This window comes from Nicotiana tabacum, chromosome 5 (genome assembly GCF_000715075.1).
Source record: "Nicotiana tabacum cultivar K326 chromosome 5, ASM71507v2, whole genome shotgun sequence".
NCBI lineage: Eukaryota > Viridiplantae > Streptophyta > Magnoliopsida > Solanales > Solanaceae > Nicotiana > Nicotiana tabacum.
In genome coordinates this window covers 36,837,740-36,864,107 of record NC_134084.1, presented here as the reverse complement: position 1 = coordinate 36,864,107, position 26,368 = coordinate 36,837,740, and the positions used below count along the sequence as shown (strand labels likewise).

At 34.2% G+C, this 26,368-nt stretch overlaps 1 protein-coding gene across 1 annotated transcript; it reads left to right on the top strand.

Moving 5' to 3' along the window:
• Nucleotides 1-221: 221 nt before the first annotated feature.
• On the top strand, nucleotides 222-1,607 carry LOC142180752 (uncharacterized). Its single transcript, XM_075252818.1, has 4 exons — nucleotides 222-398; nucleotides 495-549; nucleotides 800-920; nucleotides 1,019-1,607. Exons 1-4 carry the CDS (start codon nucleotides 222-224, stop codon nucleotides 1,605-1,607), a joined length of 942 nt encoding a protein of 313 aa, XP_075108919.1.
• The last annotated feature ends 24,761 nt before the right edge of the window (nucleotides 1,608-26,368 follow it).

The following is a 26,368-nucleotide window of genomic DNA, read 5'->3' as shown; positions in this document are numbered from 1 at the left end:
GCTGACTATCAACATGAAGTACGAGTGCCAATAATGGAAGTAGACAACGGGCAACAACCTTCTAACATTACAACTGCTTCAGAATACATAGTGCTGCAACAATTACCCCCTACTCCAATAAATTCGTACCAGTTTGTCGATGACCAAGAAGAAGAAGGACAACTAATAATGCAAATTGACAACCAACACACAATCCAACAAAGTTTTTTTCACCTTCTGCAATGATAAACAACGATGAAGATGAAGTAAACATGGAGCTTATACCGATAACATCACATAGAATTGAAGAAATTGCTGAAAGTTCTTGTGCTTCTCAGAAATCAAGAAAAAGAGTGAGGAGAAAGGTGAAAGAATCTCCACCATGTAAAATACTTAGGCACGATGCGTTGCCTGAGGAAGTAAGAGTTGGATCAATCTTTGAGAACAAACAAAACATGACTAAATTTTTCTGCAGCTTAGAGATAAATCAAAAAAGTTGAATTCACTGCTGTTAGATCATGTTCCAAGAGATACGAGCTGAAATGCATCGTGGACAAATGTGGTTGGAATGTACGTGCTACCAGAATAAAAAATTCCACACTGTTCAGGGTGATAAAATATCATAACATCCATGAATGCTCAGTTGATGCAAGAAAATCAGATCAGAAGCATGCTACATCAAATTTTATAAGTGAACAAATTATAGAACATGTTCGAGACAAAAAGATAGAGGTTACACCAGCCTTTGTAGAAAATGAAATGAAAAAGAAATTTGGAATTGACATTGGTTATCACAAGGCATGACGTGCTATTCAAAAAGCTGTTGCTTGCATAAGGGGAACACCTGAAGAGAACTACCAGATTCTTCCTTCATACCTACACATGATGGTGGCCAAAAATCCAGGAACATACACAAGCATAAAAAGAGATGCGCAGAATAGGTAAGCAAAACAATACTAACCATCAGCCTAAAGTTTCAAATGTTACTATTTGAAAAACTTCACACCTTATAGTTTGTTTTTTGTGTTTCAATGTACAGATTTGCTTACTTGTTCTTCGCTCCTGCGGCATCAGTAGCTGGTTGGTCTTACTGTAGACCCGTTATTGCAGTAGATGAAACGTTTTTGAAGTCAAAATATCATGGTGTTCTATTTGTTACTGTATCAAAGGATGCAAACAATCAAATCTTTCCTCTATGTTTTGGTGTAGCAGATTCAGAAAACAATGAGGCATACATTTGGTTCTTCGGGGAAATGAGAAAAGCAATTCAAGTCCGTCGTGAACTGGTTTTCTTGTCAGATAGAAACCAATCGATCGCAAATGGTATTAGAAAAGTTTTTCCTGAAGCTCACCATGGTATCTGCCTCTGTCACTTTGAGAAAAATTTAAAGCAAATACATGTAAAAGCCACGGTAATAAATCTTTTTCAAAGTGCTGCAAGGTCATACAAACGTGAAGATTTTAATCAGTTAATGTCCCAACTCAAAAGTATTGACAAGAAAACATACAATTACATAATGGAAGAGCCTCCCGAGAGATGGGCTCGATCGTGGTTCCCACGACGACGTTATGATATGCTAACAACAAACATGGTAGAATCAATGAATTCCGTTTTACTAAAAGGATGAGAAATGCCTATTTTAAGAATGTTAGATTTCATCCAAGAAAAACTGGGAGAGTGGTTTTATGAACGGAGAAAAAAGACAAATGAAACTTTTCACAGAGTATCAATATGGGCAGAAGAAGAGATGACTAAGAAGATGAACTTGGCTTGGAAAATGTTTGTGAGTATATTTATTAACTTCAGCTTTTTATATCTGTTGCAGTGATTTACTGCTTACATTTAAAAAATTTCATACTTTTTCTTTTTGAAGCAAAATACACTAATATAATTTGTCTTAATTTTTTATTCCTTGTTAGGTGTTCAACCTTGACTCAATGTTGTTTAGAATAAATAGTGAAGGAATTGAATTCATTGTGGACTTAAAGAAGAGAACTTGTGACTGCCTGGAATTCTAACTTGATGAATTGCCCTGTCCACATGCAATTGCTGCTATTAATAAGAGATATTTGCAGAAATCTGATTACTGCTCAAATTGGTATTCAAGGGAAACATGGTTGAAAACATATGAAGGACATGTGAATACCGTGGGAGATCAAAAATCATGGGAAATACCACAAAATGTACAATCTGAGATCACAAAACCTCCCGATGTAGAGATTTTACAAGGAAGAAGACAAAAGAAGAGGCATATACCTGTGAATGAATCATCAGTACCATTCAAGTCTACCAAATGCAGTCGATGTAAACAAGTTGGGCATAACAGAACAACTTGCTTGTCTCTCCAGCACCTCATCCATATTCCAAGAAACACACTGAAAAATACTCCAAGCTTCAATAATCCTTGGTCTGAATTTAGACTTTATTTATTGTATGATATAATTCAAATGTGATTTTTTTCATAGGAATAAAAAAAATAAGCTCTTGGACAATTTTATATACTGCTAAAGTACAAATCACTCATTTTTGTTGCGCAGACTTACATGTTTTGTTGCATTTTAAAAAAGTACGCAATGACTTCTGCGAGAAAAAACTTCAGGTTACAGTATGTGAAATACATATCCTTAAACAAACACACACACACATATACATATGCGTACAATACACAGAAAGAAACGCATGTACAAACAAAAGTTGTAGCATCTCTAAGCAACTAAGAAGTATAAAGCAAATACCAACAAATAACAAGGATAATGCAATAGAAAGCTAAGAACAAAGAGGGTGACAATTACATTGATATAAAAAGAGGTCAGAACAACACACATTTACAAACAAAACTTTAGCTCTCGGGGCTGAAATTATACAAAATTAACCTAAAAAACTTCAGCTCTATGGGCTGAAGTAAACAAAAAGCATAGCATTGAAAACATAAAAAAAGGATTACAAACACTAACAATCATCACCATCATCATCGTCATCATCACAGTACTCCTCAATTTCTCTAAATATCTCATCATCATCACTATCTGAGATAACTATAGGGTAGTCGGGCAAAAGACCACTGAATCTAAGAAGATCAATCTTTAACTTGTTGAATTGATCACGCAGCTGACTTTGTTCGACGATTACTCTGTCCATAAGAGAAAGAAGAGTCTTCAGGTTGTTTTTCAGCTTGGAATAGTCATTCCAGTTGGGAAACTGAAAACTATCAAACTACTGCACAACCTTGTCGAACGAGGTTGAATAACTTCCACAACTACGTTCCATGTTAAGCCTGTTCTGGAATGATTGATTGGCAAAAAAATGTGGTCTGATTCTCTCCCAATCAGCCTTTATTTGATCCCACAAAAGCATAAGCTTAGACATCGGTTTGTTATTGTACCACTCACACTTCAAACTCTCCCACTTTTGCATAATTTCATCCATATTAGGCTTCCCACTTCCGCTTGCACCAGACATTTTTTCTTTAACAAAAGCTGAAAGACTAAGGATGAATACAAATTTAAAGAAATATGATAGAACTCTATGAATGACTATGAAATTTTCAAGTGAAGAGATTGTTAATATAGACAAAGAGTTCAACTAATCAATTTAATATCTATAAATGTAAAAGTAACTTTTCAGCTATTTTTACTGTTTTACGTTCAAAGAAATTGAATGAAACATGATAAGTAGGTGGTAAAAACAAGTATGTTGTAAATGCAAAAAGAAATGTAACTTCAGCCCTAGTAAAACCCACAGTTTTTCTATAGTAAAAAATAACTTCAGCCTGAAAAATAACTTTTCGGATCATTTACTATATGGTCAAACAAATTTAAATGAAAGATGAAGTAGTTGACAAAAGACAAAAAGTAGATAGTAAATGCAAAAAAGATAAGTATCAACTTAAAAAAATACCAAAACATGCTAAAGTTTTTGTCCTAAAGCTATTTCGAAAAACTTCGGCCCAATGTGCTGAAGTTGTTTAGTATATTTCCAAAAACTTCAGCACCTGTTAAGCTGAAGTTTTTCTATTGGATTCAATAGTTTTTGTCTTAATCTTTTTTCGAAAAACTTCGACCCAATGTGCTGATGTTTTTTAGTATATTTCCAAAAACTTCAGCACTTGATCGGTCTAAGTTTTTTGTTGGATTCATTAGTTTATGTCCTAAAGCTTTTTCAAGAAACTTCGGCCTTATGGGCTGAAGTTTTTTAGTATATTTCCAAAAACTTCGGCACCTGATAAATTGACATTTTTCTATTGGATTCAATTGTTTTTGTCTTAAGTTTTTTCAAGAAACTTCGGCCCTATAAGCTGAAGTTTTTTAGTATATTTCCAAAAACTTTGGCACTTGGTCAGCTGAAGTTTTTTGTTGGATTCAATAGTTTTTCTCCTAAATCTTTTTTCGAAAAACTTCGGCCCAATGTGCTGAAATTTGTTAGTATATTTCCAAAAACTTCAGCACTTGATCAACCTAAGTTTTTTGTTGGATTCATTAATTTTAGTCCTAAAGCTTTTTCGAAAAACTTCGGCCCATTGTGCTGAATTTGTTTAGTATATTTCCAAAAACTTCAGTACTTGATCAGCCTAAGTTTTTCTGTTGGATTCAATAGTTTTTGTCCTAAAGTTTTTTCAAAAAACTTCGGCCCAATGCGCTGAAGGTTTTTAGTATATTTCCAAAAACTTCAGCACCTGATAAGCAGAAGTTTTTGTGTCCGATTCAATGGTTTTCTTATGACTTTTAAACAAAATTTCAGCTCAAAAAGCAGAAGTCATGCTTAAGTTTTTTCAAACAAAAAATGTACTTAAAATTCATGATAAAAGACACAAACATATTTGTATGACAAAAAAGTGAACTAAAAAAATAATTAATGTATATTCACAAAATCCAAATTATGTACAACCAATCCTCTAATCAAAAAATTCACACAGAGTCTCTTCAAAATCTCCATAATCATGTCCTTCTCGTTCTACTGGAGTTTCATAGCCGCTATCTTTTTTCCACTTTCCATGAGCCCAAAGATTGGCAGCCAATTCTCTCCTGAATGCCAATGTTTGACTTTGATCGAAATTGAAGACATCTTCTCTCTTCAATCGGATATCAATAAACTTAAGAGCAAATATACCACAATCAACACTGCAAAAAACACATGAAAAAAGAAATTAAAGAATAGTTAACACAAGGGCAAAAAATAATAAACATAAGATGCATGGTAAAACATATGTGAAACACGTACTTGGTAGTCTGTTTCGGTGTGTTCATCCACTTAATTTGAAAATTTTCCACAGGACTGTCCCCATAAAATTTATTATGTTCCCCAAAATTCAAGCATTTGAGACAGTGTGGAATCAACCGGGCATAAATTTTGACATGTTCAAGTGCACGCTCGTATGTTGCATCGCCCATGGAATCATACACATATATAAATTTGTCTTCAAAGTCCAGAATTCCAAAAAAGTAGTGCGTAGATATCTGGCCCTCCCTTGGCTTAAGTCGAAATGGAAAGAATACTTTTTTGGCAGATGCCCATGAGATACCACAGGAAAGGTCGAGGCCTTTTACGTAGTTGACAACCTTTTCATTCGTTGATTCTTCCTCATACCAACAAAAGTCCGTAAGTGGCTTAATAAGCGCTTCTATTCTTCTTTATCTATTCTTCGGATATCTTCTTTATCTTTGATTTGCTCTTAAGAACCGCCATTCTCTTTTGCTTCCTTTTCTCAATTATCTTCAACTTTTCTTCTGAAGGATGAATACTATCCAGGATAGTCATATACTGATCGAAAAGTAAATCTGTTACTGCACATCTTGATTTTATATAATGTGGAAGGTGATAGCAATATTTTTTGCGCAAGTAATATACGCCCACATCAATATGCTGCAAATGGACAACGACAAATGATAACATGTGAAATTACTACTATGAAGTTTAGAAAAAATACATTACACAACTACAAACAGCATGACAAAAACTTAAGCATATTCAGTTTTAGCAATTAAGCTAAAAAACTTCAGCAGTTTACTATGAATAAAGCTATACTACAAAAAATAAGCTGAACTTTTGGGAAATACAGTTGAAAACCAATTCAAAAAACAAACTTAATAACTTACTTAATCCGCAAGATCAGAGTCAGGATCCATAAGCTCGGTAAAGAATGATTTTTGAATATCAAGTCCAGCTAATCTGAATGGATTGGAATCATATTCACTGGCATCCATCTCCAACCACTCTTTAAATCTTTGCATCAATCCACTGTCTTGATTAACATAATGGAAGGGACACCTTCTTCTATTCTTTCCTACTATCCAATCTTGCCCCCTTTGCTTTTTCTTATAAACTACATAAGGAGATCTTAACCAAATACTCTCCATACGCATCCTTTTCCCTTTTTATATTGTTTTCCTTTTGCTTGCTCTTCCTGTTGTTCCGTCACAACTAAATGCTGATGTTCAGCAGCAGGGGGAAACTACAGCCATCGTGGCAGATGCTTGACCAATTCCCTGTTGTTCACGACGTTCTTCTGTCTCTTCACGAACAACAATAAGCAACAGAATTACCTTCTGAATCAGTCCCTTGTGTACTACCAAGTGAAAATGAATATAAATTGAAGTTGGGGATATCACTAGTGTCACGCATAGGAGAACTAGAAATCTTCTTTCTTTTAGGTTTTGGAAGCAGGTCCGGTGCATCAGATGAGATCTGCAAAAGCAAGGATAAACATAAATAAAACTGATAGAGAACACACATTAGGCAATAAAACAGCCAGTAATCGAATTGCAGAAAATAATTACCTGGTCTAAGTGTTGCGACACAGATGGTGTTTGCATTCCAACAGATCCTGTATCTTCATGCAAAAAAAATAAATAATAAATAATACTGACTAAATTTTATAAAATAATACCAACACACTTCATACTTGTCTGTGAGTCAACAGGTGTGAATATATGTATTTCTCTTTTTTCATATTGCTGCAGAATCTCACCCAATTCTTTTCGAGCTGCCTCCAGTCTTTCTGAAAAATCATTCAAAAAAATAAAAAAGAAAATAAAATATGTAAAATTTCAAAATGTAAAAAATATACTTCGATCAAATATAATAAATTCATGATCTATAGAATACCTTTACGTTTGTCTTCCGCTGTGGTTTCCTCAGGCTGCATGCCTTTCTCAATATCAACATTTCCAGCATCATTCAATTGTGAACCAACGTCGACGACCATTGCAGTATTCTCTGGAAGGTTTTTCTCAACTCTACCTTCATTCAATTGAGCATCATCAGAGAGTTTTTGAGTTGTGGCAATTGAACCACGACTAGTTTCAACTTCCACTACATATTCATAAAAGAGGGGGAATAGATCAACTAGTTTTTCTATATATAAAACACAGAAAAAAATTATACCTGTAGTGAAAATTTCACTACAGGATATTATAAAAAAACAATTAAAACTTCAACTCTAAGAAGACTGAAGTTAGCCAGTCACAAACAAAAACTTCGACAGTTACAAAAAAAAACTTCAGCTCTAGAGCTGAAGTTCAACAGTTGCAAAAAAAAACTTTATCTCTAGAGCTGAAGTTCGACAGTTATAAAAAAAGAACTTCAGCTCTATAGCTGAAAGTTCACCAGTTACAAACCAAAACATTCACCAAAAAACATGCTGTAGTTTTTACAAAAACACAAACACATGAAAACAAAACTTCAGCTCCTATCTAAGGTATAATTGAAATATTATAAACTTTACACTTTGTACCTGTAGTAACAACTTCCAGTGTATTACCACCTAGAAGTTCATTGCAAATCGCCATTACTCCTGCATAACGATCGTCTTTCAGATTTAAAGTACCAACAGGTGCTTGATTTCCAATATCACTTTCCAAAGCACAACTCGGTGCATGTTTTTCTGTGCCAACAACTTGATCATCTGCACCTTTCTCTCCACCTTTACCCTGTCTACAGACATTGGATTGTTCCTCTCCACCTTGTTGTTGAACATATTCAACGCCTTCAACAGCCGCTTCATTATGTGTAGCATTATCATCTGCGACTTTACGCAATGCATCATGAGCAGTATGTTCTTCAGTCTCAACAACTTGATTATGTGCACCTTGCTTGCTTCCAATATTCTCAGTTGATAAATGTGCTTCATCATTTACATCTCTGCTCAATCTATCTGCACTGGAACTGTGCTCTTCAACTTGTTCTTGAACATGTTGATCGCCTTCAAAAGCCGATGGATCTTTGTAACAGTCGTTCCTCCTGTCATATTCTTGATGCTTACTCAAATCAAAATTGCCATCGTCCATTCCATTTGATTTGTTGACAATCATAAACAACTGTTCAAACTTCTCATCGAAATATTCCTAGAAAAAAAATTACTAACAATGATTAATCTGAAATAAAATCAGCACAAATAAAAAGACGTCTCTATAAATTAGCTTACCTTCACTTTTACAAAAACCGCATCCATAATAGCAGTTCGCTCCTCCTTTTTAAACTTATCAAAAACTTCATTCACGATTGTGCTTCTTTCTTTTTCTGCATGCCTTTGAACCTCCGTCGTTAACCTCTACAATAAAAACACAACAAAAATTTAGATATAAAAGAAAACTTCAGCTCAAAAAACATGTTGTACTTTTACAAAAACAAACCCAAAAAACTTCAGATCAAAACTTACAGAGCATATTGTATCAAGTAATTCATCGTCATCAAAGTCAGATGTAGATGAGGTAGAACAACTCTTGGTACGAGATGCTTCGCCAGTAAAAGGAGTTCGATTCGGTTCTTTTGGTTGATTCCGACTACGTGGTGATTCACCAATGTCATGAGTTTGATTCACTTCTTTTGATCGACTCTTTGTAGGTGGTGATTTACCAATGACAGGAGTTCGATTCAATTCTTTTGACTGACTCAAAGTACGTGGTGATTTACCAGTTGAAGGAACTGCATTAACTACATTTGAACGAATCCGGCTGCACGGTAATTTCCCAATTAAAGGCATTGAATTCAATTCATCTTCTGTAGGAATTATATCCAATACCCTAAAGTCGCGATATCTCTGTTTAATACAAAAAAGTATATTATGAGGAGAAAAAAACTAATACATCAGCATATTAACACAAATACAAAAATAAAAAAAAGTAAATTACTTCATGAGTTTTGAACATATAATAAAGTTCGGGATATTTAGGCTCTCCCACGCATACATAACGTAACATCCTGGGGACCTGAGTCATATCAAGGTACTCATCCTCTGCTACACACTTCTCCGATTATCTGGGAAGCGCTCATAGAACCAAACACATAACGAATATGGAAATCCAGTAAGTTTATACTCAGTTGCATGATGTTTGTTCTGCTTGTCCAATGCATGTTTCACTGAATAAATGAGCTTCTCATAAGCCACATTACCCCAAGGATATTCAGCACAAAGCTTCTCGTCTTCAACGATAGATGCATACTCCTCAATCACACATGACTCGGTATTTTTCCCAAACAGAATAGACTCTACAATAAGAATTTCCATAAGCTTAACTGCATCATCATCACTCTCGCATACGCGTGCATGATTCACAACATTCTTTGGAATTACATTGCGAGTCATAAAACTTCGAATATCCTTCAAACTCACACCCTTGGACTTACCAAAATAGCGCTTCAGAATAGTGCTCTCTCGATTAAATGGTTTTTCAATAGTATGTGCTGTGATCCGCAAACCACACATAATATGAAAGTCTTCAAGGGTGAAGGAAACATCATGCCCAAAAATCTTGAAACTAATAGAGTCTCGATCATTCGTGAATATTCGAGAAAGACACATACAATGAACCAACTTCATGCTGCATTTGAAATTCTCCATAGCAATAATGTATCTAAATGCACCATTATTAAGCTTATCCCTTTGTGCAGGAGTCAAGAAATTTGCAATTAAACTCTTCAAATCATGGTTCCCCTTCCAGTAACCCTTAGAGTTAAACCATTCTGTAAACTCAAAATATTTTTGTCCTGGTACTGTAGGTGGAGGCTCATGGACATAAGGACCTGGTGCTACTACAAGTAGTCTAGGTTTTTTAGGTGCTTTGCCTTCTTTAGCTACTTTAGGATCTTTAGGTGCTTTAGGATCTTTAGGTGCTTTAGGAGCCATCTGTCCAAAAATGTAAAAGATACAAATAATAACATCAGGACATTATAAAAAAGATCATTTAAAACTTCAACACCTAAGAAGGCTTAAGTTCGACAAGTATAAAACAAAAATTTCAGCTCTAGAGATGAAGTTCGACAGGTATAAAACAAAAACTTCAGCTCTAGAGCCGAAGTTCGACAGTTACAAAAAAAAAAACTTCAGCTCGACAGGTATAAAACAAAAACTTCAACTCTAGAGCTGAAGTTCACCAGTAACAAACACAAAAACTTCATCTCCTAAAGCTGGACATCACCAGTTACAAACACAAAAAACTTCAGCTCCTAAAGATTGAATTCATCAGTTACAAACACAAAAACTTAATTCTGGTTCTCCATACAAGCACAAAACATTCAGCAAAAAAATAAAACACAAATTCAAAATAAAAAATAATGCCAAAACATGAAAAAAACTTCAGCTCCTATCTAAGGTATCATTATCATCTGTTTAACTTTGAATTTTTTAAAAATTTGAACGTCTAATCACAGAAGAATTTATAGAATTTTCATTAACAACATAAACACTCGTTCAAAAAACCTAAAAATACAAACGTAAAAGTAAAACTAATGAACTTATCAAACTAAACCCTATCATAAATATATGACTATCAAACCCAAAACCAGAAATTAAATCGTAAAATAAAACCCAGAAAGTTAATGCAATGTACCTGTGATTAAATCGTAATGTGGGAACGACGACGACTAGCAGTTGAAAATTCGAAACAACGACGAAAACCCTTTGATTTCAGAGAAGAGCAAATAAAAAAAACGCGAATAGCGGGAGAGAGAGAGACAGAGACAGTAGAGGACTAGCGTATACTTGGAGAGAAAGTAGTCTTTTAATAAAGAAGGGCAAAATAGTCTTTTTAAATGACTTTTAACAAAAGAACGGGTACGGGTACAAACAAAAAGACAAAGCGGCTACATGTTACTATTACGTAATTTTCACTACTACGTAATTTTCACGAATTACTCACAGCTCCTATTATCTCGTTCTAGCAATTAATTTATTGGCCATCATAGATTGCAATGCATAAGTGCTCCTATTTTCTTGTTCCAGCATTTAAATTTTTGGGCCATCATAGATTGCAATAAATAAGTAGTATAACGACCACCCTAAATGTGCCAAAACTGGTCCATTGTCATCCATTCATTTGTGAGGAATCTCGTAAATTATTAGCTCTAGAAAAATATCTTAGGCGAAGTCAAATACTCCTATATGGTAACGCTATCGAATGATAAAGTTCCTCGATCAACCAAACAATTCGTTCAAGAATTAGTTTTCACCAAACAGCTACTTGAGCCAATTTTCTTTTTCTTTTTCTTCTGTCTCTTCCCCTATTAAAATTTTGGGTAATAACTGTGAGTAGGAGTGTACATGGACCGGTTTGGTTCGGTTTTTATCAAAACCAAACCAAACCAACTATATCGGTTTGAATTGGTTTGGATTTGTCGGATTTTTCGGATTTTTTGTTACTTAATATCTCAATCTTACTTTATTAAATTTTTTATAAGTAAATATATGTTTAGTAAAAATTTAAAATATTATAAACATATTATCTATTAAAAATATTCTTATGGGAGATTTTTCTTAGTAACACATGAGTTATTTTTTTAGTTGTTTAACAATAATTTTTCGTTGATATATACTTTTAAGGTTAACCGAATTCAGTAATTAAACATAAAAATCAATATAATATATAAATAATAATAACCACTTCAAATCCGAAAAAGATATATATATATATGAATTTAATATATCTTGACATATGAATATGGAAGAACAGAGATTGAAACATTTCACTAACACTTGATAAGAAAGTGATCATACAACCCATTATTTAAGGTTAATAAATATGGAGCACTTCATATTCTATTAAATATTATATCACGTAAGAGAATTTCAAATATTTCTAGACATTTTTAAAGAAAATTCTATATAAAATCTTAAAAGTATATATAAAAATTATATATTTATACGTCGGTTTGGTTTGAGTTTTTTTACTCAATACCAAACCAAATCAAACTAAACCTAGTCGAATTTTTAAATCGATTTAGTTTGACTTTTCGATTTGGTGCGGTTTTTCGATTCGGTTTGTACATCCCTAACTGTGAGTTTGTGACGATGGAGAGAAGTTGTATCCTTTGGAAAATATGCTTGCAGGCAAACATTAGTTATCGACACCATATGACACGAGTAGAATTTTTTTTATACGGTACTAGGTGTTTACATCATACTATGGTTAAGTGAAAATTTATACAGTAAATTATGATTTACTGAAATAAGTCTACACACACTCATATTTTATGCGTCTATTTGGTCTGAAATAAACAATTGATACCAGTAAGTTTTTACGGTTAGGAGCGTTACATATACCAATAAAAGAGCAAAAGAGAAGGATTAGCTTATAGGGCAGCCCGATGCAATAAACTCCCGCAATATGCGCAGGGTCTGGGAAAGGGCTGAACCACAAGGGTCTATCGTACACAGCTTTATCCTGCATTTCGGCAAGGTGCTATTTCCACGGCTCGAACCCGTGATCTCTTGGTCATATGGCAGCAAAATTAATGCTGGTGGCTTATGACTATATATGCCATGATTTTATAGTTAGAATTGTAACCTTATTTTGTGTATGTTTTAAAATATTGGGTGGTCTGGACGACATGTTTATGAAGAAATATTCTTAGGATTATTATTTTTCTCAAAGAAGAATGATATACATTAACGTACGGAGCCAGGTGATGGCTTATGACTATACCAATATCATTTCAAAATTTATGGAATTGAAGAATGAAAATAATATAATAGTAGTATATAAACGCACTCATCTCTTGACTGACGAACATTAGTTTTGTAAAGTAATTGAGTACGTATATGGACAAACCTAGTATGATAAACATTTTATTTTAAGAAAAGAAAAACAAACTTAAGCAGAGCGTTTGAGAATTATCGATGGTTCATTTTGAGGTAATTAAACATGATTAAATGATAAACATTTTGTAAGAAATATATATGTATATATTATGCATTAATTGACTCGATACATGAGTAGGTGTGAGTAAGTAAATATTTAGTAATTTGTGTCATCTGTTCTCCATTCTGTCACCTTCATCATTCATTAATTCATAAGTTTCCAACTCCGCGAGTAATATTAGTATCTACCACGTACCACACATAATTGACTTGGTGACTTTTTCATACAGCTAATATTTAATTTACTTCACTTGTTTTCTTGGGTAGCAAACTCAAGAACTACAGTTGCTTTCATTGGTATAATTTCTCCTATTGAACAAAGACTGAAGCTGTTTATAATTGATAGAATTCTCTAGAATTTTGATGAGCAGGCTACAATACAGATTTCTTTATTGGATTTTGTCTCTTTGTAAAGTTTTGATTTCTTGTCTTCTTGTACAAAATCTGTTCTCGGGTTTTGTCATTTTATTCATCCCCTTTTGTATACATAGGGGACATATATAGCGTAATAGAATATACAAATCAAAAGGTTTTCCTATAGTCTTCGGGTTCTAACATTGGCAGTGAACCCATAGCACGTTTAAATTACTAGTGTGTACGGATAAAATCGGGAATAAAGTTATCCTCGATTTCCTAATGAGGAAACAGGGGACGACATGGTTCATTGCAGGCTTGGGTACAATTGAAGGTTCCCCAAATCAGAGCCCAGGGACGAATGACACACCGAAATTCAAACATGACCGAACATGAAAGGAATCGAGCTCGAGCAAAACGAAGAATCGAGGCTAAAGGAAAAACGGTTAGAAAGGACACACAAGGGGCCAAAATATCCGCCCTCAACTGGATATTATGGCACAAATCTCGCCCCATATGAGCTGCGTTTGTTGATTTACTAGAAGAGAAAGATTTTTACCTTATTTAGATTTGTATTAGGACTGAAACTCCCCTACAATATAAAGGGGAGAACCTTTCATTTTTAAGATCATTGTTGGCATGCATATCACAGAAATAAATTTTATTTTGTCTTCTAGCTATTATTCAAAGCATTCTTTAGTTACTTTTTGTTTAGTGCAACCGAGTCCGTATCGAGAGCTCGATCGGAGCCAGTTTCAGTGATTCAACTTAAAGCCAGACTTAACCGTTTTATCTATCTTTAATTTAACTAAACTTAGGGTACGCGTTTTACGCGTGTACCCTATATCAATAATTATATAGTTTTTAACAATTATGTGTATTATTAAATAATGTGTTTAAGTTCCTGAACAAAAAGTAAAGCAAATCTTTTATTTATTTTTGCCTTAAGGGCTCCGTGATCAGGGCGGCCCAACGAATTTTGTGGCATAAAGCCAAACTTTATGAGGGACCTTAATTTTTTAATTTTTTTAATTATTTATTTGAAGTCTATTTTTTAGCTTTTCTTAGATACAAAGTTGTTAATAATTTTCTTATAATCAATAACTCCTAATAAATATTTCTCAATTGATAATATAACTAATCCATTTAACCTTTCTTGTGACATCTTAGGTAAGATTTCATTAATTTTAATTTTGAAAACTTCTTTCTGCTGAAGCAACGGTAACATGAGTTATTAACATTATTCCATAAGAAATTTAGGCATTTGGAAAAGAATTATATCTTTTTTTATTTTATCAAGTGTAGATTTTAAACTGTTATCTTCTAATTGTACTATATTCCTTAATACTTTTATCAAAAAATAAATCCAAACCATTAGATACGAATGAATTATTATGTTTTAAGGAACATACAAGATTAAGGCATATCTAGTGGATTATTAGTTTTTACGGCCAAATAGAAAACCAAAAATATATTCATATGTTGTAAATTGTTCAAATCTATTTTGAAGTGAAAAAATAACCTTTTCTATTATATGTTGTTACTTCCTATATATCGCACGTTTCTTACGAAATTCGGGCTCGATATTCATTTCAAGTGCAATTTTCTTGGTAAAGAAACCAAACTTTTTCACTTTACAGAACTTTTTTTAAAAGTTATACATAGTTTAATAGGTGTAACAAAAAATGGGGCCCTAAAAAATACGGAGCCTAAAGCGGTTGCTTTAGGCCATCTCCAACCTTGCCCCCATCCCCCATAATGGGGGAAATATTTGGGGGAATTTAGCTCCAACCCTCCCCCATTTTTGTCCCCAAAATGGGGGATGAATAGTATTCCCTCAAATATGGGGGTACACTATTCATCTCCCAATTACTATTCATTACTTTTTTATTATTATTTATTATTTAATCTTTTAATTTATCTCTTTATATATATCTAATTATGTTTATGTAATGTATTTATAATATTAATATTATATCTTAACTTTGGTGTATAATTTTGATAAATTAATTTTCGTGCATTTATTATTTTTATGTAGAAATGGCAGTAGATGAAAATCAACGATTTCAAGAATTTTTATTTCGACATAGAAGAATTAAGGACAAAGATGCTCATTTTGCACTTCGTAATGCATTAATAGATCATTTATGGGAGAATACTAGAGGTTGAAGTTGAATATTTATCTAGTATTTCGAATGAATTTTATCGTTATGTAATATGTATTTAATTAATCTTGTATCACAATGATTTCACTTTTATTTGAATTATTAGTTAATCTATAATAATTGCTTACAAATTATATTATTTAAAGTTTTATGGAATTGTTTTAATTATGGATATTACAAATTAATAAAAATAAAAGATGGAATTTGCTTAATGGAAATTAAAAAATGAAAGATAATAATATAATATAGAAGAGAGAGAAGAATATAAAAAAGTTTGGAAAAAAAATGGGGAAATGGTTGGAGTAAGTTGTCCCCAAAATGGGGAAATCCCCATTTTGGGGACCAAAAATGGGGTAAAGGTTGGAGATGCCTACTTGCTTTATGGAGGGGCCGCCCCTGTCCGTGATCATACTGCAAGTCAGTCGATTATCTCCGTGTATCTCAGAAAATATTGAGTTGGCACAACAATTAGTAATCTATATATATATAATTGAAGGGCATAAGAGAGGTTATGTGGCATTCTCTTAGGCCAGAATTACTATTTATCTTTTATCTCAATTTTTTTGGCTTTTTCTCTCTTTTTTAATTATAATGCATATTTTAAAATTCCAAACGTCATCTCATTAATTATGTACATAATTGCACATGTTCACACGATTACAATCCAAAAAAAAAATACCCAAATCTGATTCGTCGCCAGACGCGGCTCTTACTCAAATTAAACTTCATCCAACATCTCATGATCATCATAGGGTGAACCACCAAATATGGGTTTGTAACTTCATTCCATTGTCCTTTTGCAAATCAGTAAGTTCCTACATGTCTTTCTTATTTTTTTTCCCTCAAAGCAAATTAAAAAAAACTAACATTTTGAGTCTGAATTCTGAGTTTTGGATGCAGTGTCAGCGATAAAAATAGTAGAGTATAGAGTGGCAGGACTGGAAGGAAGGCTATTATAGAATTCTATTTCTACCAATTTATGATAATCCTTCTTCCATAGGGAAAAGGTATTTGTTAACTTTTCCCCCTTTTAATACTTTTATTTTGGATCTATATTTTGTTTTTTGCTATACTGCAGTTTTTTTAATCATGGGTTATGTCACTGTATTTTCTTTTACATACATTAGATTTTCCTCCAGGTTTATAATGAATATGGAGGTGTTTGAGATGAAGTTTTTTCTTCTAGAGGGAAAAATTATTCACATTAGTAATTGGTTCCCTACACATTACAAAACCAAAGCTTTGATCTTTTACTGCCATAAAAGGGGAACATCTTACCCTAATCAAATTTTTGTTTTAATTTCTCTTCACGCTGAAATTGCTACATGTACCTGCATTAATACAATCAATATTGGATATATGAAATCTAATCAGATATACTCTTGCTTTTGCATTTTATGATGTGATCTCCTAGGAAAAAAAATGCATTTTTGTATAGTTTTGTGAGTATTTCAAATTATTTGAGATTTATGTCTCCTTTTGTGTATTATGGTGTTTGCTATTTTGTGGGTGTATGAAATTTAATCAGATTTAACTTTTTTTGCTTTTTTGTTTTCTGGTGCTTATCTCTTGTATTCGTACTTATGTTCCCATGACTGGATTTAAGTATCAAACAACGAAACCATAGGGAAAAAGGCCGGGAAAAAGCTCAAGTTGGGACCGGTAAAGGCAACACCGTTAGAACAGGAGCTATTGATCTCGATTTAAAAGTCAAAATCTTGGGACATTTGTTGGTTCATCCATATTTTTGAGTTAGAAGATAATAAGCTATGCAAATCTTATTTTTTGGTCTTCTGGAGTTTTTCTCCGTCCATACATGTCCATTCTTGGTCTTTATCCAATGTAGGTGAGTATGTCTTAACTTCTCCGGGTGAATTTTTTGAGAAAATATACTTCCGTCATTTTCTCAACTGTTTGTTTTTATTATGTAATTTACATGAATAATGTGTATTAACTTTTCATATTCTTTAATATGTTTTTCAGCATAAAGTTCGTTTCTTGGATAGTTTTAATATGACCAGCCAAGTAATTATTTGCAAGTCTACAAACGTTATTACTATTATTGATAAAAGCTACAAAAGGAATGTGATTCTCTTATTTAAATTTGTTTTTTTTTTCATATGCCTTTTCCTTGCATTGTATATTTGGTTTGGTATCTTCTACATATTTGGAAGAAGTTCAATTAAGAGTAACAACATAAATTCGAGTATTCATAATAAAATGGACAAATCTAATCTTTTCGGATGTGAATACTAAAATGTTTTTAATATTCGAATATTGACAAATTATTATTTATATTTTTTATGATTGCGCGAAGCACGGATAAATTTACTAGTTTTAATTATAAACATGAGGAAAAATAATCCTGAATTAATAAAGTTTGAATTTGTATCGTGAGTTAAAATGCCTAACCTTTTTTTTTTATTAGGGAATGCTATAATCTAAAGTCTAAATAACTTGTACAAAATATGTAATTAAGTCACTAAACTGATATTCATATATGAAAATTGTAAACTAAAAACACAAATCTAACAATTTTTTAATTTGTAATAGTCTGTCAAGAATACATGAACCATTATTATTGCTTCACTTCAAAAACGCACTAAAGGTAAAAAATGTTTACCTCAAAAACAAACAAATTTTACCTCTAGAGATGTCGTTATCGCCGTATCCAAACCCCCGATTTTAAGAACTTCATCCAATGATCAATTGTAAGATACCTACAATAATTAAAACGCAAATAAAAGTTGTTAAAAAAATAAAGCTACATACAATAATTAAGACGAAAACAAGATTCCGGCAAGGTAGGAAGAAGGTGAATAGTAATTCCGTCACTATTCACCGGACCATAACTCCGGCATCCGGCAAGGTAATATCACAAGATTGGTCTTAAAAGAACCCCCTTCTCTTAGAGAACAATCCCCAACTGGTTTCATCCTCAAATTCATAACCTATTTTTCTAGATCTTAAATTCTATTTCGCGATTTACTGTAGCAAGCAGAATTTTCCAGATTTTGTTGTTATTTTCAGTTCTTCACGTCAATGATATGGTGACATTTTGAGCAGCCATGGATGCTGTCGTCTCTCCCCAGCCTTTGGCTGTGGGAGAGCCACCAATAAAACCCACATATGCTCAGCAAATCGCAACAAAAATAGACCCCATACCTCGCACAACTCCAAAACTCAAACTAGTCCAGTTCATCCATGGAGAGCCAACTGTAATGTTTTCCTTAGAAGAACGACAACAGTTTGCTGTGGAGGAAGGCTTGCATCAATCAGTAGTGATGAAAGTATCTTCAGGAGCACCAGAACTCAATGAGCAACGAGATTTACTGCCCAAACACTTAGGTGTTAAAGGTCGATGTATCATCGGTTTAATCGCACCAAGACAATTACTGCTAAGGTTTGATCGTTATGATGATTATGTAAGTGCTTTAGCTCGCTCTGTTAATTATCTGCTGTATAAGGGTGTTCAACTTCAATATCGTGTATTTCCATGGACGATTGGTTATAACCCAAAGGAGGAAACAACAAAAGCAGTGGTTTGGATATCGTTGCCGAATCTGTCACCAGATTTGTTTGCGATGCCTTCATTGTTGTCTATAGCATCTGCTGTAGGAAAACTAATTGCCATTGATAAGGCAACACAAACTAAATCCAGACCTAGCACTGCTAGGGTGAAGGTGATCTTAGACTTGCTTGACAAACAACCTAATCGCGTAAGGTTGCAAAGTGTGGATACAATTTCTGGAAAAGTACTGGAGGTTTTTCAAGAAATCGTTTACGATAATTTACCACTGTATTGTAATTGTTGTAAGCATCAAGGCCATGATGAAACTACGTGTCGAAGACTTCAGAAAAAAAATCGTGATGAGGATGCTCAGATTGATGAAGAGCAGCCTCGTCAAGAACAAATTGGTAGTGCGAAATACAAGGGAGATTTGCGTCAGTTTTTGAATGAGAGGAGGGCCTTAAATGATGGTGATCGAACTGCTGGAGATCACATTAACCATACAGATGCTACAAAGGTGTTAAGAGCTCCTCAAAGGGCTCATGAACACGCTGAAAATTTGATCAAGACAGCACATGTAACAGCTGTATCTACAAGGCATATGAGGCGTAATCCTGTTTCTAGTGCAATTGTCCAAGTTGCTGAAGCCCTTGTTAGAGTTGCTCAGGACTTGAAGGCTGCAAAAAATATTGTGGTTGATCAAGCTTTACCTGGAACTTCTAAAGGTCCAGCGTTTGTACCTGGGATGATGAATGACAGTGCTTTAGCTGCAGCTGTTCGAACAATGTTTGCCAAGAATAATGCAACGGTAACATTGATAGGACAAGTTGACAAAGCTGAAAGACGATCAGCTACTGTAGGTTCACAATTGGAGGCTAATATTGCATTGAATGCAACTGGTAATCGTCCTACTACTGGGGTTATTAAATCTACGGCTGCACATGTTGATCTAACTGAAAAAACAGCTCAGTTAATAGATACTGCAGTGTAAGATGAGGAGCAGGAACTTGAAGATGTTGATGTTGTGAGAAGTACAGATGCTACAGGTTTTAAGGTAGGTGCTGGGCTCTTTAATGAAGGGGTTATGACTTCTGTTGCTGGGGTTATTGACAATTCAAATACAACACATGCTTCAGCTCCTATCGTGCCACTAGATGAGGTGTTAAAATTGGACAAGGGGCTGCCTAAACAATCCAAACATGTTCACGCCTCCACTATCTCTACAAGAATGCACCTAGTTACTGATGGTGCAATGCAGGCCGATGTTGATCGAGGAAAAAATATTTTGGCACATGGTCATCAAATTTCTGCGGGGCAAGATAAAATAGGTGTAGGGGTAGTAAGTACTACAAAGAGTAACAACTCGAAAGTGGTGAACAAATCACCTAGCAAGAAGCAAACTCCAATGCTTCAAAATTAGATTGTACCATCAAAGGCTATTGGAGTTTCGAACTCTTTCGATGCTTTGGTGAATGAGGGTGAACATGTTAATGAGGAACAACAGATGGGGTACGAGATATGACCAGATGCTGGAAAAAATAATTTTACAGGTAGTGAAAAGGAGCAGAAAAATGAAGCGGACAGTGTTCGCCTTGAGATCGCATCTGGTGGTAATCACAATGGTGAGACAAGTCAAATTCATGCTGCAGATATGCCAACGCTACATATTTCCAATTCGGAGCTTGATAAAATGGTAAACGATGCCGTGGAAGCTATGATGATGAACACAACCCCAAAAATTTGCCAACTACAATATCCAGGTAGTAGCAAACAACAACTTGCCAAGAACACACGTGGTCGACTTATTGTGTCGAAGGACATTGTTTCTGTTGATGCGCAAAAGGCGATGGCAATCCAATTGTCTACAGCAACCACGAGGTCCAGTACTCCAAAGATGCATATTTCTAGTCCGAAAGTAGCCAAAATCATTAAAGAGACTCAGATGGATATGATGATGAATGCAAAGCCTCTGATCAGGCAACCATTGGTCGCTTTGAACACATCGGTGCAGGAGGTGCCTACTCAATCGCTAGAATCATTTGGTGAGCATGGTGGTGAATCTAGGCAGATGATGATTTCTATAGGAAATAACAATGAGGTTATCAGTGCAAATGTGAGGGCGATGGCAATTAAATCCAAGCTCTGGGATGACCAGCGTGAGTATGATGATGTAGAAGATTGTGGTGTTGATTTTGCTGGATACTCATCTGAAGAGGCAGATCATGAGGTTGATCAGGAGAGTGCAGGTGAAGAACTTGATTCATTAACACTGCCTAAACCAGATGGTATACCAAACGCGAGCCACAAAAGCATGTTGAATCTCAACGCTCCAACTTTCATTCCCAGGTACTCTCCAGTTGCTACTCTAAAAGTCAAGGATGCAGTAGCTGGAAACATAGTTCAAAATGCAGCCACACCTAGTAACCAGATTGATACAGCTGGTCGAAAGTATGGGCAGCAGCAGCTGAATGCAAACACCTCAGGAGCTATAGTCACACTTCCAACTGGTGGACAGCAGCAGCAGGATATAACGCCACCAGCTATCACTTTGCAGGATGGAAAGTTGCTTGATGCATTGCAGCAGCAGAATGAAAACAATGCAGGAGCAGCAGTAACTTCTTCAACTGCTGGACAACAACAGTTATCTATAAGGGCACCTGTTATCACGATGGAGGACAAAAAGCTACTTGATGCAATGGTAAGTTCTAAGCCCCTAAATTCTCTAAATACAAATCAAGTTGGTAGCACTGGGCGTGGGGATTGGACCAGCAACCAGGTGAAAGGCACAAAACAAAGTCAAAACAAGGCAACTATGGTTAACAGACAAGATGGAAATGGTTTGATGGCACAAGAATTTTTACAAGACATGCCAGATCCAGTATCTGTGGGTAGAGATATGTATGAGGAAGGAGAAAAAGATGCAGTTTTGAAAGAATGTCGCGCACATGCAGCAAGAAAAGGTGATTTATCACCTATGCATAGCGGAAAAAATAGGAAATCTCATACAAGGAAAAATAGTTGGGACGACAAGGTTAGTGATTTTTTAAATGTTAGGCGACCTCCAATGAGAGTTGCCAAACAAAAGCAGGCTGCCCCAACTACATCAATGAGGTCCAACCGTTCAAAAAAGAAATGATGATTTTTTAATACATTTTGAACACGGTTGAGGAAAACAACAAAGAATTACAAATTGAAGATTTTACAAGTTTGCAAAAGAAGGGACATGAACCAAATTGGTACTTCATTCTATTATATAGTATTCTCATTTGTAATATCATCACAGAGTATGTTATAAACTCTGTGATGATCATTGAATATTTGGTACTCTCTAGTTCTTATTTTTTACATGCGTGCTAGTACGTGATGCCTTTTCTCTGCCTCAATAGGATTAGTAGGGTAAGGTTTAGCCCGATTTGAGTTGCCTTGGTACTATGCCTTTGGAAAAATATCCACACGGCTATGAGATTATATGCCCTCGTGAGACTTTGCCGGCAGCTACACCATGAATCCTCTACATGAGGCTGCCATCATAAGGCAATGTGAGGCGCAGAGGAGTGATTATATAGCCAAGGCATATGGGTAACAATACCGGTGCTATTATCCCCCTTATTTGTACTGTTCCTAATTATTGTATTTTTTTTCTTTCATTAATAAAAAATTAACTCTAGGCGCTTGCCTAGCGGATTGCCAAAAAAAAAAAGAAGACGAAAACAAAGCTGTTACAAAAGATCTACAGCATAAGGAAATTTTGATAAAGGATCCTAAATCTAAAGTGTATCCTAAACGTAAACAACTAAAAGACATAACTAAGTAAATGTTTGGTAAAAAGAATTCTAAACTTAAAGTGAGACCTGAACCTAAATAAAGAAAAAGCCGTATGTAACAACAACGAGAATAAACGGCAAATTTTAGTTTTATTGAGGAAAAATTTATTAGAGTTTATAATTACAATTTTATCCAAAGTAGAATATACTTATAAAGGGTAAATACGGCGAATGACTTTTCGCTCAGGGGCTTCTCGTGCTTTTAATATACTAGTATCTATGTTCGTGCGTTGTACGAATATCTTATGTCAAATATTATAAAACGTGTTCCAAAATAGTTGTTAAAATTGGCTAATCAGCTCCATAATAACCAACTCATTAATATAGTTGCGAGACAAATTAAATAGCAGAATGAAACTAAACATTTTAGAATCACATACAATGAATAAATTTGTATATCAGTGGAAGAATGTAACAATATTTAATATTGGTTGTGATGCAAGTTGTTTATGGATTGACAAGTACAGTGCAGATATGTATTAGAATATGATTGTTAAGGTCTTTGGACAACTTGCTTTAGGCTTTTATATTTTAAAATAAAATAAATTTTTTAGAACACTGGAATTCTTGATTTTAGATGATTTTAATTTATTATACATGTGTTTTAAGAAGGACATAATATACGATAACATAATCTTTTAGTAGAAAAGAAAATCAAACTGGATTACTGATACCTTTTAAGCCTCAATTTGCAGAATTACGCCAAATATTTATACTGATATTCTTATTGGGTTTGTTAAATCGAACCGTAAGATCACCCAAAACAAAGAAGATATGATTTTTTTCTAAAAATTATGTTTAACTGCGTGCTGATACTTCATACATTTTCATTAGATAGATAGATTAGGTTAATTTTTAAGATAAAATTCATGATATTAAGAAATTATATTACTTCTAGAAAAACTTACAACAGATGATAAATCGTATTAATTATTAAAGAATGTCATCATAGATAGATTGTACAAAGTGTCCTTCTCCATATAGATACGAGGTCGTTTCAAAGTGCTTGTGTCCATATATACGGAACTTAATTTCATATTAAGTAGAACATATATGGCAAATAGAAGTTGAAAAGTTGGAACTTGATTGGTATTAGACGTTTGTCCAAATTTCAAAGTTACCACTTTTAACTTGAATTAGAAGTTCTCGATATTGGTAGAGTAGGAATTTACTATGGAGTTTAACTCGGGAGGAATTTCATTCTTGGGTAGTATTTTAAATATTACTATTCAATCCACCTTTAACTCAAATATTTAAGGGCATAAAAGTCTATCAATATTTCAAGGATATTTTAGTCGTTCAACATTTAGTATAAATTATTCGTGTTTTTATAATAATATAGATAATAACTAGTTTTATGCACGTGCGTTGCACGTAAATCTTTAGTCAGAACATTTCGAACAACAAACTAAATTTGGTAACAATTTACTTACAAGATGATATGATCATTGTAAAGTAACTAACGTGATAAAAATACAACAATCATTAAATGCTAAAAATTAATATTTATATTAATAGAATAATTGAATTCAATATGATATATTCTTAACCTACAAAGATGATCAATTTTGTTAAGTTAAACGATATCTTATTTATAGTGTAAAAATATTCAGTGTGGTAGTATCACATCTAATTTTTCTTTATAGAGGACATTTTTGGTACATGTTTCCTTCTATAACTTTGGTTTCTTCGGCTCAAAAGTAAAACATATAATTGCCCATCTTTGAATCACCTCCAAAAAGTATTACTTTTTGTGAGGGTTATATCTATTATTTATAAAGTTATGCCGAATTTATATTTTGTCGAATATAACCCGAAAACATAATTACTACTTTATCATATTCAAAGCAATAGAATATTAATCCTACACATGTTTTTATAAATCAAGTCCAACTAATCATCACGCATAATACATAAATAATATTATTCTAAAGTATTTTGCTTTTTATTTGAATATAAATTGATGTAAATCTTGAATTAAAAACAATTCATGGCACATGAGCATCTAATGAAAATAATCTAATCGACGAAAAAAAAGTTTTAAACTTCAATATATAGGAGACTTGGACGAACTTGTTCAAGAAAACTGTCACGACCCAAACCGAAGGGCCGCGACGAGCACCCAATGCCTTATTCAACCGAGTACCAATATAACATATCTTTCTTAGTATGCTATCTTGAGTAAATGAGCCACAAACCCGTCATGAGACAACAAGAATAAAACGTAAGGGAATACTCAACATATGACGACCCAACGTGATATACAAACTTATACATGTGACATACGAGCCTATAAGGCCGACATGACCATTTGTAAACTCAACACATAGGCCAAAAAGGCCATACAAGTACCCATAAATCTGACATCTGTCTACAAGCCTCTAAGAGTACACAAAATCATAAAGGTCGGGACATGGCCCCGCCATACCAATCAATACATATCCAAAGCATACTGATCAAATAGGCAACTCCGGAACAAATGGAGTGCACCAACACCTCCGCTGAGCTGATAGCCTACTCGGAGGAATGACAACCTATCAATTGGGACCTGTGGGCATGAAACACAGCGTCCCCAGGCAAAAGGGACATCAGTACAAATAAAATACCGAGTATGTAAGGCAGGAAATCATAAACAAGAACAGTAATATAAAGAGAGATAGAGGAGATACAACCTGTAACATCTGCGTGCCTCTGCGGGCTACCGACATGAAATGCATAATACATATATATACATAAACCTTTAAAAACATACGCCTCTATAGGCATCATCATCATCATCATATCGTACCCAGCCTCAAAGAGGACTCGGTAAAAACGTACCCGGCCATAGTAAGGCTCGATAGAATCGTACCCGGCCACGTGAAGCTCGGTAAATTCAACTGATCAGTGGTTGCACAATAGGTGTCGTACCCGACCTACTATAGCGCGGCTCGGTAGAGTAAAATAGATGCTATATATAAGCATGCTAGACTCATGGAATCATGTTCTAAACCTTTTGGAGTGACTTAAGGTCGTTGCATCTTCGAATAAAATTATGGACATCATACCATAAATATGAGGTTCTATAGGATTCAAGGATCATACATACTTGCTTAGAATAACTTTATAAGGAAAGAACAACATGTGCAACCTTAGTTTCTAGGAGTAGATCCATTATGAAATAGCGTATTCATTTCACTTTAGATCATGCCAAAAGAAAGAGGGAAGTGCCTTAACATACCTTAATCACGTTGAGTCCTTAATACCTCCCAAGAAACTCTTCAAACAACTCAATTCAATCTACCATTGCATAAGGAGATTCAAAATCAATATTGAATAAAGGCTAAGTCTGCAACATAAACTTGTAGCTCGTTTATATAAATTCGAGCAACATCTCCCCTATAACAAGAGCCTACTCCAATACCA

Bases quoted from the DNA above. Each gene is read 5' to 3' on its own strand.
- LOC142180752 (XM_075252818.1), top strand. From the start codon at position 222: ATGATAAACAACGATGAAGATGAAGTAAACATGGAGCTTATACCGATA. The intron at 399-494 runs GTAAGAGTTGGA...CACTGCTGTTAG, and splicing joins ACGATGCGTTGCCTGAGGAA to ATCATGTTCCAAGAGATACG. The intron at 921-1,018 runs GTAAGCAAAACA...TTCAATGTACAG, and splicing joins AAAAGAGATGCGCAGAATAG to ATTTGCTTACTTGTTCTTCG.